This window comes from Schistocerca piceifrons, chromosome 9 (genome assembly GCF_021461385.2).
Source record: "Schistocerca piceifrons isolate TAMUIC-IGC-003096 chromosome 9, iqSchPice1.1, whole genome shotgun sequence".
NCBI classification, from domain to species: Eukaryota; Metazoa; Arthropoda; class Insecta; order Orthoptera; family Acrididae; genus Schistocerca; species Schistocerca piceifrons.
Genome location: NC_060146.1, coordinates 86,884,497 through 86,900,627, shown reverse-complemented (window position 1 = coordinate 86,900,627; position 16,131 = coordinate 86,884,497). Strand labels below are relative to the sequence as shown.

Genomic DNA, 16,131 nt, shown 5'->3' with positions numbered 1-16,131 from the left:
GCTTCTCTTTACTCCAAGAGCCTCTTTAATTTTCATGTAGATGGTATCTATCTTTCCCCTAGTTAAGAAAGCTTCTGATCGTTTCATTTGTTCTCTATCCATCCCTGCTTATACATTTTGCACATACTGTCAATCTCATTTTTTAGACATTTGTATTCCCTTTTGCCTGCTTCATTTGCTGCATTTTTGTATTTTCTCCTTTCATTGCATAAATTCAGTCTCATGCATTTTTCAAGGATTTCTGCTAGGGCTTGTCTTTTTACACGTTTGATCATCTGCTGCCTTCTCTATATCTTCTCCCAAAGCTACCAATTTGTCTTCTGCTGAATCCCTTTCCCCTGTTCTAGTCAATCATTGCCTAATGCTCCCTCTGAAACTCTCAACAACCTCTGATTCTTTAAACTTATCCAGATCCCATCTCCGTAATTTCATCATTTTAATCTGTAGCTCATAATCAGTAAACTGTTGTCAGAGTCCACATCTGCCTCTGGAAATGTCTTCCTTTTTAAAACCTGGTTCTGAAATCTCTGTCTTATAATTATATAATTAGTGTGAAACCTTCCAGTGTCTGGGTTTCTTCAATGTATACAGCCTTCTTCTACTATTCTTAAACCAAGTGGTAGTGATGATACTTTTCTTCACTTTCTTCAGCTGGCGTATAAACTTGTACTACTGTGGCAGGTATGGACTCCATTCTGTAGTGAATTTATGATGAACCTATTCTATCATATGTAGCTAGTTCATGGACTGTTAAAAGAGTGGAAGAGAGCTGAGTGCAGGCAGCAAAGATAAAATTCTTAAGAGATGTCAAAGACAAGTCAAGAGAGATAGAATAAGAAATGAGGAGATCTGAGAATGGAAATGAATATCAACACTTCAGGACAAGGTAGAAACGACAAAGCTGAAGTGGTGACATATGATGAGAATGGGAGACGAACCCAGAAGATATACTTAAAAAAGGAGAGGTATGATATAGAGTCAGACAATAACAGAGGCTATTGGTTCACAACCTGACCCAGGAAGCTTGGAATGGTTGTTGAAGAAGAAAGAGTTGCAAAAGGATCCACAGACACAAAAAATTGTCTGGGCGGTAACATTTTACCACATCGGCTCTCGTTGGATGAACTGAAATTTTCCATGTTTTGTTTCCATTAGCCATATAGTTCCAGCTGTACCCTTCATATGCCTGTGCAATTCTGAAGGTTACACTGGATAACTGTTGTATGAGGTACAATTGTTGTTTACCTTTGATTGTGAAGTTTGATAATGTGGCCAACAGTGCATGATTAAACTATTGTATGTGTAATTTAATGGCTGTTCGGATGGGCTGTCCTTACGCATACATTTGAAAATGGCTTCTCAACTGAAAGTACATAAATGGAAACAAAAGGAAAAGAAATTTTATTTCACCTATTGAACACTATTGCATTAAAATGTTCTTAGTTAGACATAATACTCATTGCTTCGGTAACTGACAAACAGATCACTTTTCATCCAAGCCTGGATTCAATCTGTGCTGCAGATAAGTCTGTTACCACAACTTTGATTCCAAAACAGTGGAAAAAATGGAAACGTTGGTGGCAGTAGTTCCGGGCAACCTTACATGACCCAGCATAATTACAAATAATCTGCAGAGAAGATCAAATTTTTTTGCCACTCAAAATGAAGTTCCTCTTTTCTCAGCTGAGCTATAATTAACTATGTAAACAAATGCATCACTAACCCATGTGCCACAGAGGAGTAATGGCCTGGCTGACAATGCTGCTGTATTAGACTTCAGCTGCAATGCGATCTGGGTTGTATGGTGCTTTTCTAGCAGACCCCATCAGAAATGCTGCAGTCAGGCTGTGGTTCTGTTTGCCTCTGGAGTCAGGGTTTTATCATATGGAAGAACAAAATGGTCCCTCATAACCCTAACACCTTTTCATGTCGGGGGCTCGTGTGCAAAAGTCTCTCTCCACATTGCTGTCAGGAGTGCCCCAGTGATAGTACTGCTCTTGTTCTCTAGATACATAAACAGTCTGACAGGGTGAGCAGCAGTCTGCAGTGGTTTCCTAATGGCACTGTAGCATGTGGGAAAGAGTCATCGGTGAGTGACTGTAATGCAGGGTGACTTGGATAGAATTATTGTTTGGTGTAATGAATGGTAGCTTGCTTTAAATGTGGGAAAAATGGAAGTTAATGCAGATAAGTGCTGTACTGTATGAGTACAGTATTAGTGGTGTTCTGCATGACAGACATCTTCGTTAAATATCTAGGCATTGTTGTTGTTGTGGCCTTCCGTCCTGAGACTGGTTTGATGCAGCTCTCCATGCTACTCTATCCTGTGCAAGCTTCTTCATCTCCCGCTACTTACTGCAACCTACATCCTTCTGAATCTGCTTAGTGTATTCATCTCTTGGTCTCCCTCTACGATTTTTACCCTCCACGCTGCCCTCCAATGCTAAATTTGTGATCCCTTGATGCCTCAGAACATGTCCTACCAACCGGTTCCTTCTTCTTGTCAAGTTGTGCCACAAGCTCCTCTTCTCCCCAATTCTATTCAATACCTCCTCATTAGTTATGTGATCTACCCATCTAATCTTCAGCATTCTTCTGTAGCACCACATTTCGAAAGCTTCTATTCTCTTCTTGTCCAAACTATTTATCGTCCATGTTTCACTTCCATACTGGCTACACTCCATACAAATACTTTCAGAAACGACTTCCTGACACTTAAATCTATACTCGATGTTAACAAATTTCTCTTTTTCAGAAACACTTTCCTTGCCATTGCCAGTCTACTTTTTATATCCTCTGTACTTCGACCATCATCAGTTATTTTGCTCCCCAAATAGCAAAACTCCTTTACTACTTTCAGTGTCTCATTTCGTAATCTAATTCCCTCAGCATCACCCGACTTAATTCGACTACATTCCATTATCCTCGTTTTGCTTTTGTTGATGTTCATCTTATATCCTCCTTTCAAGTCACTGTCCATTCCGTTCAACTGCTCTTCCAAGTCCTTTGCTGTCTCTGACAGAATTACAATGTCATCGGCGAACCTCAAAGTTTTTATTTCTTCTTCATGGATTTTAATACCTACTCCGAATTTTTCTTTTGTTTCCTTTACTGCTTGCTCAATATACAGATTGAATAACATCGGGGAGAAGCTACAACCGTGTCTCACTCCCTTCCCAACCACTGCTTCCCTTTCATACCCCTCGACTCTTATAACTGCCATCTGGTTTCTGTACAAATTGTAAATAGCCTTTCGCTCCCTGTATTTTACCCCTGCCACCTTTAGAATTTGAAAGAGAGTATTCTAGTCAACATTGTCAAAAGCTTTCTCTAAGTCTACAAATGGTAGAAATGTAGGTTTGCCTTTCCTTAATCTTTCTTCTAAGATAAGTTGTAAGGTCAGTCTTGCCTCACGTGTTCCAACATTTCTACGGAATCCAAACTGATCTTCCTCGAGGTTGGCTTCTACCAATTTTTCCATTCGTCTGTAAAGAATTTGCGTTAGTATTTTGCAGTTGTGACTTATTAAACTGATAGTTCGGTAATTTTCACATCTGTCAACACCTGCTTTATTTGGGATTGGAATTGTTATATTCTTCTTGAAGTCTGAGGGAATTTCACCTGTCTCATACATCTTGCTCATCAGATGGTAGAGTTTTGTCAGGACTGGCTCTCCCAAGGCCGTCAGTAGTTCTAATGGCATATCTAGGCATAATGTTGCAAAATGACATAAGTTCAGTTTTACAGAAGTCATATTGTCAGTTTATTGGGAGAATTCTAAAAAAAGTGTAGATCATCTATAAAGAAGATTGCATATAGAACATATTTCTGACCCATTTTTGAGTACTGCTCAAGTGTTTGGGATCCCCACCAGACTGAATTAAAGGAAGACACCGAAGCAATTCGGGAGTGTGATAGTAGATTTGTAGCCAATAGGTTTGGTCAGCACACAGGGCAGAAGACAGTCTCTTTAACAAAACACTATGAAGAAAGGTTCAAGAACTGACATTTGTGACAGGCTGGAGAATGATTCTACTTTTTTAATGTACATCTCACGTAATGACCGCAAACTTGGGATAAATCAGGGCTCATGTATTGGCAGCCGGCTGCGGTGGCCGAGCGGTACTAGGCACTTCAGTCCGTGGGTAATGCCCTTAGGTTGGTTAGGTTTATGTAGTTCTAAGTCTAGGGGACTGATATCCTTAGATGTTAAGTCCCGTAGTGCTTAGAGCCATTTGAACCATTTTCATATATTGGCATATTCAGTCTATTTTTTCAAGTGGAACAGGAAATGAATGACTGGCAGTAGTACAGGGTATTCTCCGCCATGCCCTGTATGGCAACTTGAAGAGTATGTATGTAGATGTAGATCTGAAATGCCTAGACCCTGGGAATGAAACATTAGGTGTACACCACTTTCCATTCGTGGGGGTAGTATTAAGGATGGTGCCAAGCTGCCCCCCTTTCATTCCACTTATTTCTGCTTATTCCTAATAGAAAATGTTAATGCCTTTTGCTCTTAAAACAATACAAGCAACTCAAGCTCACCAGCTATCTTTCCTCTGCAATAGATAACCGCTATGTCTGCCCGAGTGTATCCTGCCTTGTTGAAAGTATTATCTGGTTATTTGATTGCTTAATTTTTTTTTTTTCTTTTCTTTTTGTTGAAGATGAATAGGGTACAAGACTCTTTTATTCACCCTCATAAACAGAAAAGTGCCTTCAGTTTTTAATTTTGTCAAAGGGAAAATTCAGTTGAGGAAACTTAATGGGTGGTCACTACTTACTTTTGGGAAGCAAAACCAAAATTCTTTGTGCCCCCAGCAGAAAAACTTAAAAGTTGAAAATACTAATCCCAGCTGTTGGGGGTTGTGTGATCATTTTTCAGAGAGGAAAAAAAGGAATGATTAGAGGAGGCTAGAAAGGCAGTTTTTTTTGTGTGTGGGGGGGGGGGGGGGGGTCATGTCATACAGACCTCCCTCTTTCAGTCACTTTCCCCTTCAACAACAAGTTACTTCCTATCAACTTAGAATCTGAGTAAACTTGGCCCCCTTTTCTGCTTTCCGCAGCTAATCCCTCTCTCCACCCTGAAGAAGAAATTTGCATGTTTCTAAAGCTTAGATTAGTATTTGTAGATATGCAGTAATAGGAATTTACCCCTGAAAGTACGTTTTGGTCAGTCATTCTGTATCCCTGTAATATCAAGTTTTTAACGGCTTCTTCTGAGAAATCTCTGTTTTATTTCCATGTTTGCTAGTGTCCTTATTTTAATCATCAGATGTACTTTCTCTTCTCACATGAATGTGAAAATATCAGGAACGAGTGAATCCATGACGGCTTTATATATATTTACTATCCAGTCACATTAATGTGACCACCTAGCAAAAGCGTGAACAACCACCTTTTGCAGTGTGAGACATACATGAAGAGCGTCATTGAGGTTCTGGAAGGTGACCACAAGGATGCGGGGCCGTGCTGACTCCAGTGCACTGCAGCCAGCTGCACTGTGTTTCTCAGTAGAGGATCTGTGGCACGATTTAGGTTGTCTTGATTAGATGTAATTCCGGGGCTTTTGTGGCCAGGGGAGTAGGTAAACTCACCCTAGTGCTCTTGGAACCACGCATGTACAGTGTGAGCTATGTGACAAGTTGCACTGTGCTGCTGGTAGATGCTGTCAAAAAAATACCACAAAAACATAACCCATACCATAAAGCTCCTTGTTGTTTGCAAGTTGTTTGCTTTAGAAGTTTTACTCCGTACACGCTAACAGCTGTCTGTCTGTCTGATGGAACGTAAAATGTAATTCGTCTGAAAAGGCCACCTCTCACTATTCAGTGGATGTCCAGTTGCTGTACAAATTCCAGCCTTTGTCACTGATGAACGGCAGTCGGCACAGATGTATTACGAATCGGGCACCTGCTGCAGAGGCCCGTTTGCAGCAACGGTTATCGAGGAGACACTGTCGGTAGCCCCTCGGTTCATTTGGGCCATCTATTGTTTAACAGTTGCACACATATTGACTCGTACACATGTCTGACGCTTTCGTTCATGCTTATTGTCTGTGGCCTGTGGTGTACCACAGTTGCCTTGGTGTTGGTTGTGGATAGAACCATTTTGCCATTTGTGGTATACTTTAACCATAGCAGCATGCAAACATTTTACAAACTGAGCTGTTTCGGAAATGTTTCTAGCCTTGGCCTGCAAGTCAATAATTGTGTCCTTTAGGATGTCAGATAAGTCACTCCATTTCCACATTATGACGACGACTGCACTGTTTTCTGCAACTCCTCACCCCAAGGAACAGGCTTTATATAATCTCCACTGCTTGTGCTGCCATCTGTGGTCTGTGAGTGGTTATTGCACATTGATGTCGAACACAGCTGGTGGTCACTTTAGTGTAACTGTATCGTGTATTACTTAGTTTCTACCGAGTGAGGATGCGCAGTGGTTAGCACACTGGCTTCACATTCGGGAGGATGACGCTTCAAAACTGCAACTGGCTATTCTGATTTAGGTTTTCTGTGATTTTCCTAAATTGCTTCAAGTGAATGCGGGGATGGTTCCTTTGAAAGGGCATGGCCGATTTCCTCCCATCCTTCCCTGATCCGATAGGACTGATGAACTCGCCGTTTGGTCCGGCCGACCTACATAACTTCTGAGCCATTCACATAGAGGGTAAAGATATTACACCACAGGTGTTAGATAAATTGTACAATGGTTGTGTAATTTTGATTAACTGACTATAGAAATATCCTGACCAACCAAAACAGTATGACTCTCTGCTTAATAGTGTATTAGTTGACCTTTCAAATGTAATACAGCAGTGATTGTGTTTGGATTTTACAAGACATTAGCAGGTTTCCAGAGGTACATGGCACCAGATGTCTCCACAGAAACTAGGCAATTCCTATAAATTATGGGCCGTCCATATGTGGGTGCTATTGTAGAGCCTGATAGTTTCAGGTCAGATAAATTTGGCGGCCGAGACATCGACACAAGTTCACTGCCGTGCTCTTCAAACTGCTGTATTGCAATTGTGGCCTTGTGACATGGACATTTATCCTTCCTGAAGATGTAATCACTGTCAGGCATGAAAACGTGAATGAAGGGGCTCGAGTTGTCTGCAGTAATTTTCAGTCGGCCCATAGCTGTCGCAGTGCCTCTAATACTACTGTTGGTCCCGTGGACGCTCAGATCATTGTTCCCCATAGCATTTCTGGACGCTGCCATCGACCTGGCAAAAAAAGAAATTTAATTCCTCTGACCCGGTGAGATGTTTGCGTTGATCCACAGTCCAATCCTGATGATCCCGTACCCACTGCAATCGTATTTGACGATTCAGTTCAGTCGACGTGGGAACACGTGAGGAGGGCCATCCACTGCAGATCCCCACATTTAACAATGTGTACTGAACAGTGTGCTCCAAAACGCTTGCACCAGCTCCAACATTGTACTCTGTCATCATATCTGTCACAGATTACCACCTGTCCTGCTTAACACTGGGGGCAAGCTTCTGACCTCCACATTCTCTGATGAAACTTGGACATGTGACACCTTTCACGTACTAGTGGTTTCATCATCCTTCAGCTACTTTCTGCAGATGATCACGACAGTAGCACGAGAACAGCTGACTAACTTCGCCATTTCCTATACGCTCGTTCCTGGATGCCAGGTCGTAAGAAGCTGCCCTCGTCAGAGTTGCTTATGTCAGTGGGTTTCCCAGTCTGCACCCCGTGTCATCACTACAGTGATTCCCCATTCATCTGTGCTGCACTTATTTATTTTCCTTACTTTTTGTCACATGCCCACAATGCCACCAGCCAGCATTTGATCCCTGGGGGAAGGAAGGGTAGTGGTTACAATGTTTAGGATCATTGGTGTATTTTCTTATTTTGAGTCCAGCCTTATGATCTAATCACTGATCTTAGTTTTCCGTCATAAATGTAAGGTATTATAAATTTTTTACAGTTTTCACTTTTTCATAAACAATATATTTCTGGATGTGCTGTGAATGAAAGTTGACACCGAGTTTCGATGGTGAGCATTATGCCATCCTTTTTGACATTAAGGGTGTGACCCAGACCCGCAGGACATACTGTCAACACTGCCTACACGGTGGATGTTCTTGAAAGATGGAGAAAAATAGTCCTTCGGGTCCTGAAGGAGACGGATGCTACCTGGATGCTCCATTGTGACAACACTCCCGGCCACATCACTCCGTGGTTTCTCGGTGAAGCGTGAGTTCACAATGCTGCTGCAACACCCTTACAGTCCCTATGTGGCATCCGCTTTTTGTTTCTGAGGATCACAACCACCCTCATAGGACACTGTTTTGATGGCACTGATGTGATCTAACCTGCTGTGCCAACTACTCCAAATGAGGTTTCCATTGAGGCACTCCAGGACACATACTGTGCCTAGTAAAACCTGCTAGAAAAAAAAAATGTAGATGCACAAGGGGTACTTTTTTTGCAATAGCATGTACATTATTTTCCGAACACACTCAGTATCATTGACCACAGGCTGTTGATGGATATGGATACACTGAATGGTTTTGACATGATGTACACTGCAGTCTCGGAGCATCCACTCCTCGGACTCTAAGGTATCACTGACTTTGCGTTGCTATATACACCTGAGGCAGTTCTCTCATTTTCTAATTATGCGTTTGTTTACCGACACTAGCATTACGTAACTCTCGTGCTCAAGAACTGTGCAGTTTAAAACATTTTCATGGTAGAAGCAAAAATTTGAGCACTTTGATCTGGATGATAAAGGGCTAAAATTTGTTTTCATTCCAAGAATTCTGCAAATATCAGGCATCAGCAGCTCTCTGGAAAGCATTTTGTGGTTGAAACTCCCTGGCAAATTAAAACTACTTGCAAGAATGGGACGTAGATTTAGAAACTTGCCTAGCTGTCTGGGACAAATAGTGACCCACCCTGACAGCTTCACTTCAGCCAGTATCTTTCTCCCACCTTCTACAGTTCACAGAGGCTTTCGAGCACACCTTAGTGGACTGGCACTTCTGAGAAAGGAAAAAGAAATGGCAGAGCCACAGCCAAGAGAATTGCCATAGAGTGTTTTGAATATTCCTGGCAGATTAAAACTATGTGCCAGACTGTTATTCAGAAACCATTTTTGGGGCCAAATGGCAGTCTGACTTACAGTGTTGTTCACCGTGATTGTTTTGGTCGTCCAGGTGTTACGGTGTGGGGAGGTGTACTGTTGCACGGGGGTGATGACCTCCAAATCTTTGAACACATTACACTCGCAGTCAAAGTTGTTGTCACACTGTACTCCTTCCTCACATGGCACAGCGTAAGAAAGTGGTTCCCCAACTACAGTACTCTGTACTGCAATACTGCCTGTCAGTGAGGTCGGCGCCACTGTACGCCATGGATGTGTGGAGCTGCTTGTGCACATCCTCCAGGAGAGGTGGCAGCCCACAATACATGCCTAGTATGCATAGCAGTATAGGCACAGGCAGATACTAATCTGTATAACACATTCAAGTATGTCTGCTTGTATGTAGAAGTTGTGTGATTCCAACAATGTAGGAAATGATGAGAGTGTTACTTACCGTAAAGAAGACAGTAAAGTTGCAGACAGGCACAATTAAAAGATACATACACAAACCTTTTGGCCACAGCCTCATCAGCAAAAGAGAAATTCACACCATTCGTACATACGAGCGAGCATACCTCGAGCTCACACGTCCGCTAACTCCTGCAGCTGGGGCCAGAATGCAATTGTCACACAGGTTGCAAGCAGTGGTCTGGAGGGGGAGAGGAAGAGAAAGGGATAGTAGTGGGAGGGGAGGAGGGGGAGAGGAGCTGCCTGGCAGTGTGTGCAGGGACTAGAATGCTGACAGGTGCAATATCAGGAGGTAATGGGGCAGTAACGCCGTGCAACGAGCTCGGGAGAGTCACATTCGACACCGATACGTGTGGACGGTACGAAGATTTTATCGACTGTGTGCAATTTATTGATACAATTTTTATCTAGATACGTATACGTGGAGAGCACATTTTATCCTTTGACTTTGTATAATGTTACTTGGCATAAGATCAGATGATGGCAGCATAAGACTGTCGAAACCGGTTATCTCGTAACTAAAATGTAGCTGCAGTTATTTTCTGCTAACTTACATTCTCCATACGTGCATAACATTTCTGTCTTCTCTTCATCACTGTACATTGCACTCACACACACATTCAGCTGAATGACCGGGGTGCATTTTTCTCATGTTTCTATTTGTTTAGCGTCAACTCTAACAAGTGGACAAGTTCACTGTTGAAAAAATATATTGTTATTCGTACCTTTGTAATAAATAAAGTTACAAGAAACTCAGTCATACCAGTTAATGTCCACTGGTAGCTAAATAACATTTTTTGATACATTTTTAATTACAATTCTGAACAAAAAGATATTTGGGATGGTCAAGATAAATGGGGCACCCAATACGATAGCAACATTTTACATTTCTGAACATTTCTAATAAACTGAATCCAGTGCCCCAGTGTGCTAGACAGATTACCTCGTGACCGTCCTACATCCCTCACTCCCTCCTTTGAGTTCCCTTCAAAAAATTTACGGCCAGACCGGAGCTGCAGATGTGATCGGGCGAGGGGTGTGTCGCAGGCTGTACCGCGAGCGCGTCACGCAGGTGGACACGAAGCTGTCGGAGGTGCGCAGCGGACGCGCCCAGGAGTACCTGCAGCCGCTGGAACAGCTGCAGCAGAACATGCGTGTGCGCACCGAGGTGGCGGGCATCCTGCGTGAGCTGCGCCTCGCCAACATCCAGAACAAGTTCGACGCCGAGGAGCTCGCCGCACAGCAGAACCTCGAGGTGCGACACAAAGCCTTCCTCTCTCTCTCTCTCTCTCTCTCTCTCTCTCTCTCTCTCTCTTCCTCTTCCTCTTCCTTTCTTCTTCTTCTTCTTCTTCTTATTCTCTGACTGATTTGATATTTGATGCAGCCCACCACAACTTCATCTCCTTCACATACCCATCATCTACAGTTGTTTCTTGTATAAATTCTAATCTCCCCCTCCCCCCTCCCCCCCCCATAATTTTTACCATCTACTGCTCCCTCTAGTGCCACAAAAGTGATTCCCTGATGTCTTAAAATATGTCCCTCTCATTTTCAGCGTTTTCCTGATGTTCCTCCTCATTTCTTATTTTATCAGTCCAACTTCTTTAAAACATCCTTCTGTAGCAATATATCTGAAAGGCTCCAATTCTCTTTTTTTTCTGGTTTTTCCATATTTTATAAATCGCTTCTGTACGGTTCTTTGGTCTGGATGTAGATTCTCAGAAATGTCTTCGTTAAATGTGGCAAATATTTGATACTGGCAGACTTCTTTTGGCCAGGACCGCTCTCTTTTTTGTTCTGATCTGTTTCTTATGTTCTCTTTTCTTATTCCATCATTTGTTACTTTGCTTCCGTAGTAAGAGAATTCCTTCACTTCCTCTACATCTTGATCCCCCAAGTTTTGTGTTAAATTTATGATTAATTTCGTTTCTGCTATTCTTCAGTTTAGTCTTTCTTCCGTTTACTCTCCATCCATAAATTGTACTCATTACACTGTGCATTCCATTCAACATGTCATGTAATTGTTCATCACTTTCACTGAGGACTGCTCCCAGTACCTGAGTGGCCAGCGTGACAAAATGTCAATCCTAAGGGCCCGCGTTTGACTCCCAGCTGAGTCAGAGATTTTCTCCGCTCAGCAACTGGGTGTCGCGTTGTCCTAATCATCATCATCATCATTTCATCCCCATCGACGCACAAGTTTCCGAAGTGGCATCAAATCGAAAGACTTGCACCCGGCGAATGGTTTACCCGATGGGAGGCCCTAGTCACACGACATTTTCTGAGGATCGCAATGTCATCATCAGATCTTATCATTGATACTCTTTCTTGTTGAGTTTTAATCCCACTATCTTTTATTTTCATCATTGCTTACTCTGTACACACATGGAACAGTAAGAGGAAAGACTGTTCTGTCTTACGCACTTTTTAATCTGAGTTCTCAGTTCTCTGTCTTGCATTCTTATTTTACCCTTACAGTTCTTGTACAAACTGCATAGTAACAATTCTCATTATAGCATACACCTAAGTTACTGAGAATTGCTTTCCTTTGCCAGAGCATTAACTGGCAATGTGGCAACTTGTCTATAAAACTTGGAATATCAGGAAAACATGGAAATCAAATTTACTGGAAATCCTAAGGAATTCTTAAAAACTCCAGGAAGTTTCATATGCTCTGGGAGGAGTTGAACTCTTCATTGGCGGAAGAAAATTTTCTGAGTCATTTTGTTACAAATCACTCTTGAGTTTCTCCTTCAGAATACAATACATGATGCCAGGACATTCAAACAACACAAAAACAAATGTAACTTTATAAAGAATGAATGCCATTTGCAAAAAAAAGTGTATATCTGGCAACAAAAATTCTAGGAAGTAAATACAGTAAAATAAAGAGTGTTTCACAGCTCAAAATGATTCAGGAGATTGATCTGTTTTAACTTAACACTCATTTTAAACTGAAAGAGAGACACAAGAAATCAAAAAGGGAGCACAAAAAGTACTGGAAAAATTTCAGATTCAAAAAATATTGAAGGAGGAATGTATCGACTTACAGCAAATAGAGAAATTGAAAAATATAGTAATATATATTTGGATATGAAAAAATCAGTCCAAAATTCTAGGGAAATAAGACAACTCGATGATGAATTTTAAGCAGAGAATTGAAAAATTGGCAATTGGCATAGCAGAAAAACTCAAGAAGACCAGAAGAACTTGCTCATATGAGTCCATTCTGATGGAATGAAATTGACAGGGACACAAAGAAAAAAGCTGAAACAGAACTCTGAAAATGGCCTTTGTTGAACATTGTATAGTCCAGTAGGGCAGAAACATTAAAAAGTAAATAATAACATAAAAAATCTATGTACTCATTCTCACAAATCTGAATTCTCAAATCTTCTCAGATCTGTAATCTGCTCTCTGCACTTCATTTCTATTTTCTGGATAAGCTTGTAACAAAAATATCATTAAGCTTTAGATGATACAGGAAATAATGGAGGTCAATGTTCCTATTAGTTTTTTTGAATGTCTAAGTTATTACTGATTGAGAATATTGATGTCTTCCAACTCAGGACGGCTGCTTTTTGATTTACTGTTATCATAAAATCATGTATATTAAATAAGTTTTGGGCTACTACTTCTTTGCAGTTGTTCTTGTGCTGGAATCTGGAAACTTTGATATGGTTGTAGTTTTCTACTAAATAATTGAAAATACTTCTTCTAATAATATCTGTATTGCATCTTCCATAACAATTTGTGGAGATAAAAGAACACTGCATATTTTAGTGCATAAATTCAATATGACATAGCATGATCTCTATCTGACGGCAACGAATGACAGTCCTATGCAATTTGACAGATTTGACTAGTGGTTTTGCAAGTGTCGAAGGACTTTCCTGGCTCCATAGTGACAGGAATGACATGTTTACAACCTTACCCCACAGAATAAATGACAGTTAGTGCAGTGACACCACACTCATTCCCCTTCAACAAAAAGATTCAAAACTCAGGAGTCAGCTCGAAAAGCCTGGCAACTGTTTTCTGGGACAAATAAGGGGTTCTGCTTGTCGAATTCTTGCCGAGGAGCAAAGCAGTCAGCTTTGCTTGATATTGTGAGACCCTAAAGAAACTCCACAGATCCATACATAGCAAACAACATGGAATGCTGACACAGGGAGTCTGCCTCTTTCATGACAATGCCAGACTGCACTCAACTCGAGCAGTGCAAGAATTATTGACCTCATTGTGTTGGAATATTTTAAACCACATACCTTACAGTTCAAATCACATGCCTATTGACTATCATGTATTTCCTAAATTGAAGAAATATGTGGGTGGAAAACACTTTTCTGACAATGAGGAGATGAAAATCGAAGTGGAGATGCGGTTTAAGGATTTGGTGGGAGATATCTATAATGGAGATTGATAAAATGCATTGAAGTAAAAGGTGATTATTTGACAAAATGATGTAATACCTATGCTGCTGTTCCTGTATGTTTCATTGAAATATGTGTATTTGTGTTTTTGTACAAAGCTTTCTAGATGTCCCTCATAGTATGACTTTTCTCAGTTTATATTGTTATTTGCAGCAACTGTGTTACAAAGTATTTTGATGGAATATTATTTCTTAAACGACAAAATCATTTTTTGTATGTATCTTGTTTTCAGTATTAGCTGAGCTTGTAGTTATAAAAATGCAGACAAATACTAATGCAAATAATGAAGCATTTATGGTGACCAACAGAAATTTCAGAAACCTAGGTTACACAAAACTCTGCACTCCTCACTCCTGATATTTTAATAATCATAAATTGAGGCGATAAAGTGGATTAATTGTTTCTAGACTTTCAAACTGCCTTTGATTTCATGCTGCAACAGTGTCTATTTAAGAAAGTGCCTTTTTATGAGTCATCTAGCCAGATTTAAACTTTCAAAGAATGAACTTTCCAGAAAGCTAGACAAATCAAGCCATGTACAGATAAACAAATCAAGGATTGTACAGAGACATCCAAACAAATTGAACCCATAATCTGCAAACCACTGTGAAGTGCATGGCAGAGGGTACTTCCCTTTGTACTAGGTATTACGGCTTTATCATCTTCCATTCATATATGGAGTGCAGGAAGAAGGATAACTTAATAAATGCCTCTGTGTGAACTTAAATTAATCATACAGACGTAATGTACCTAATAGATATTTGCCCATCCACTCATTACTCGCGCGCACTAAGGTGACAATTCCCTGTAAGAGTTTGGGCAACCTGTGCGCGTTCGCACAGATGGAGGTCAGTGGCTGGGTAGCCTTTAACTACATGTATATGAAGATAGTAACTGTTCTTGAAAGAACAGATACCACTGATGACCATGCAGCTTCTCTAGAATAAATGGTAATTTATTGAAACCCTCACCTGCCGACAGGTGTTGTTGATATACCTCGATGGGGACAGCTGAAAATGTTTCTTTGTATATGTTTCCCTTTAGCCCTATGCAGCACAGATCCAACATGCTTGAACAATGTTCTAAGATGGGTCACATAAGTGTTTAGTAAGCAGTCTCCTTTGTACATTGATTGCATTTTCTAGTATTCTAGCAATGAAATGAAGTGAGATCCCTACCTTACCTATGATTTGAGCCCATGTGATCTTTATGTTTCATAGCTCTACAGATTGCTACACCAATGTATTGATATGAGTTGAGTAGTTCCAGTTGTGCCTCTGATATTTTAGTCATGGGTTACAACTTTTTTTTCTTTTTTTGTTTTGTGAACTGCAAAATTTTACATTTCTGAACATTCAAAGCAAATTGCCAGTCATTTCACAGCTTTGTAACATTATCACAATCTGACAGAATTTTACTACAGCCTTTTTCAGACAATACTTCATTATCGATAACTGCATCACCTGCAAACAGTTTGAGATTACTATTAGTATTGTCTGCAAAGTAATTAATGTATAATATCAATAGCAAAGGTCACAATCCCCCCCCCCCCCCCCCCCCTCCATGTTTTTAACCGCCACCCTGCACTGGAAAACTGCATTTATTATAAACAGATGCGTGCAAAGTGTCGTCGAGTTCTTCAGAATAGCAAAAGAGCTAGTTGGATTTTGTTCACTAGTTCTTTTAACAGTTCCACACCTTACTCTATTGTGTGGTCCAACCTCCAATGGTTGTCTGGAACCAAGATCAATTCCCCCATTTCCGGCCTGACAGTAAGTGCCGCTGTCATCGTGGATCCTGTTGCTATCTCCAACACCTTGGCCTGCCATTTTGCGGAAGTTTTGAGCTCTTCCCACTATCACCCTGCCTTTATCCATAGGAAACAAGTGGAGGAGGCTTGGGCGATAGCCTTCTCTTCTCCGAACCGTGAGTGCTACAACGCCGCCTTCACTATAAGGGAGCTAGATCATGCTCTCAGTTCATCCCAGTCCTCCGGCCCAGGGCCAGACGCTATCCACATTCAGATATTGCAGCAACTCTCTCTTGTGGGCAAGCTCTTTCTGCTTAACACATACAACCGCATCTGGGCTGAGGGCACATT

The 16,131-nt window shown here is 41.1% G+C and overlaps 1 protein-coding gene across 2 annotated transcripts in view; it reads left to right on the top strand.

The window, feature by feature from the left end:
* LOC124716937 (breast cancer metastasis-suppressor 1-like protein-A) overlaps positions 1 to 16,131 on the top strand; it is an 80,008-nt gene that overhangs the window by 25,831 nt on the left and 38,046 nt on the right. For both annotated transcript variants that reach the window (XM_047243518.1, XM_047243519.1), the window contains exon 4: positions 10,645 to 10,852. In XM_047243518.1, coding sequence (XP_047099474.1) covers positions 10,645 to 10,852 — 208 coding nt within the window. The remainder of the gene's footprint in view (positions 1 to 10,644; positions 10,853 to 16,131) is intronic.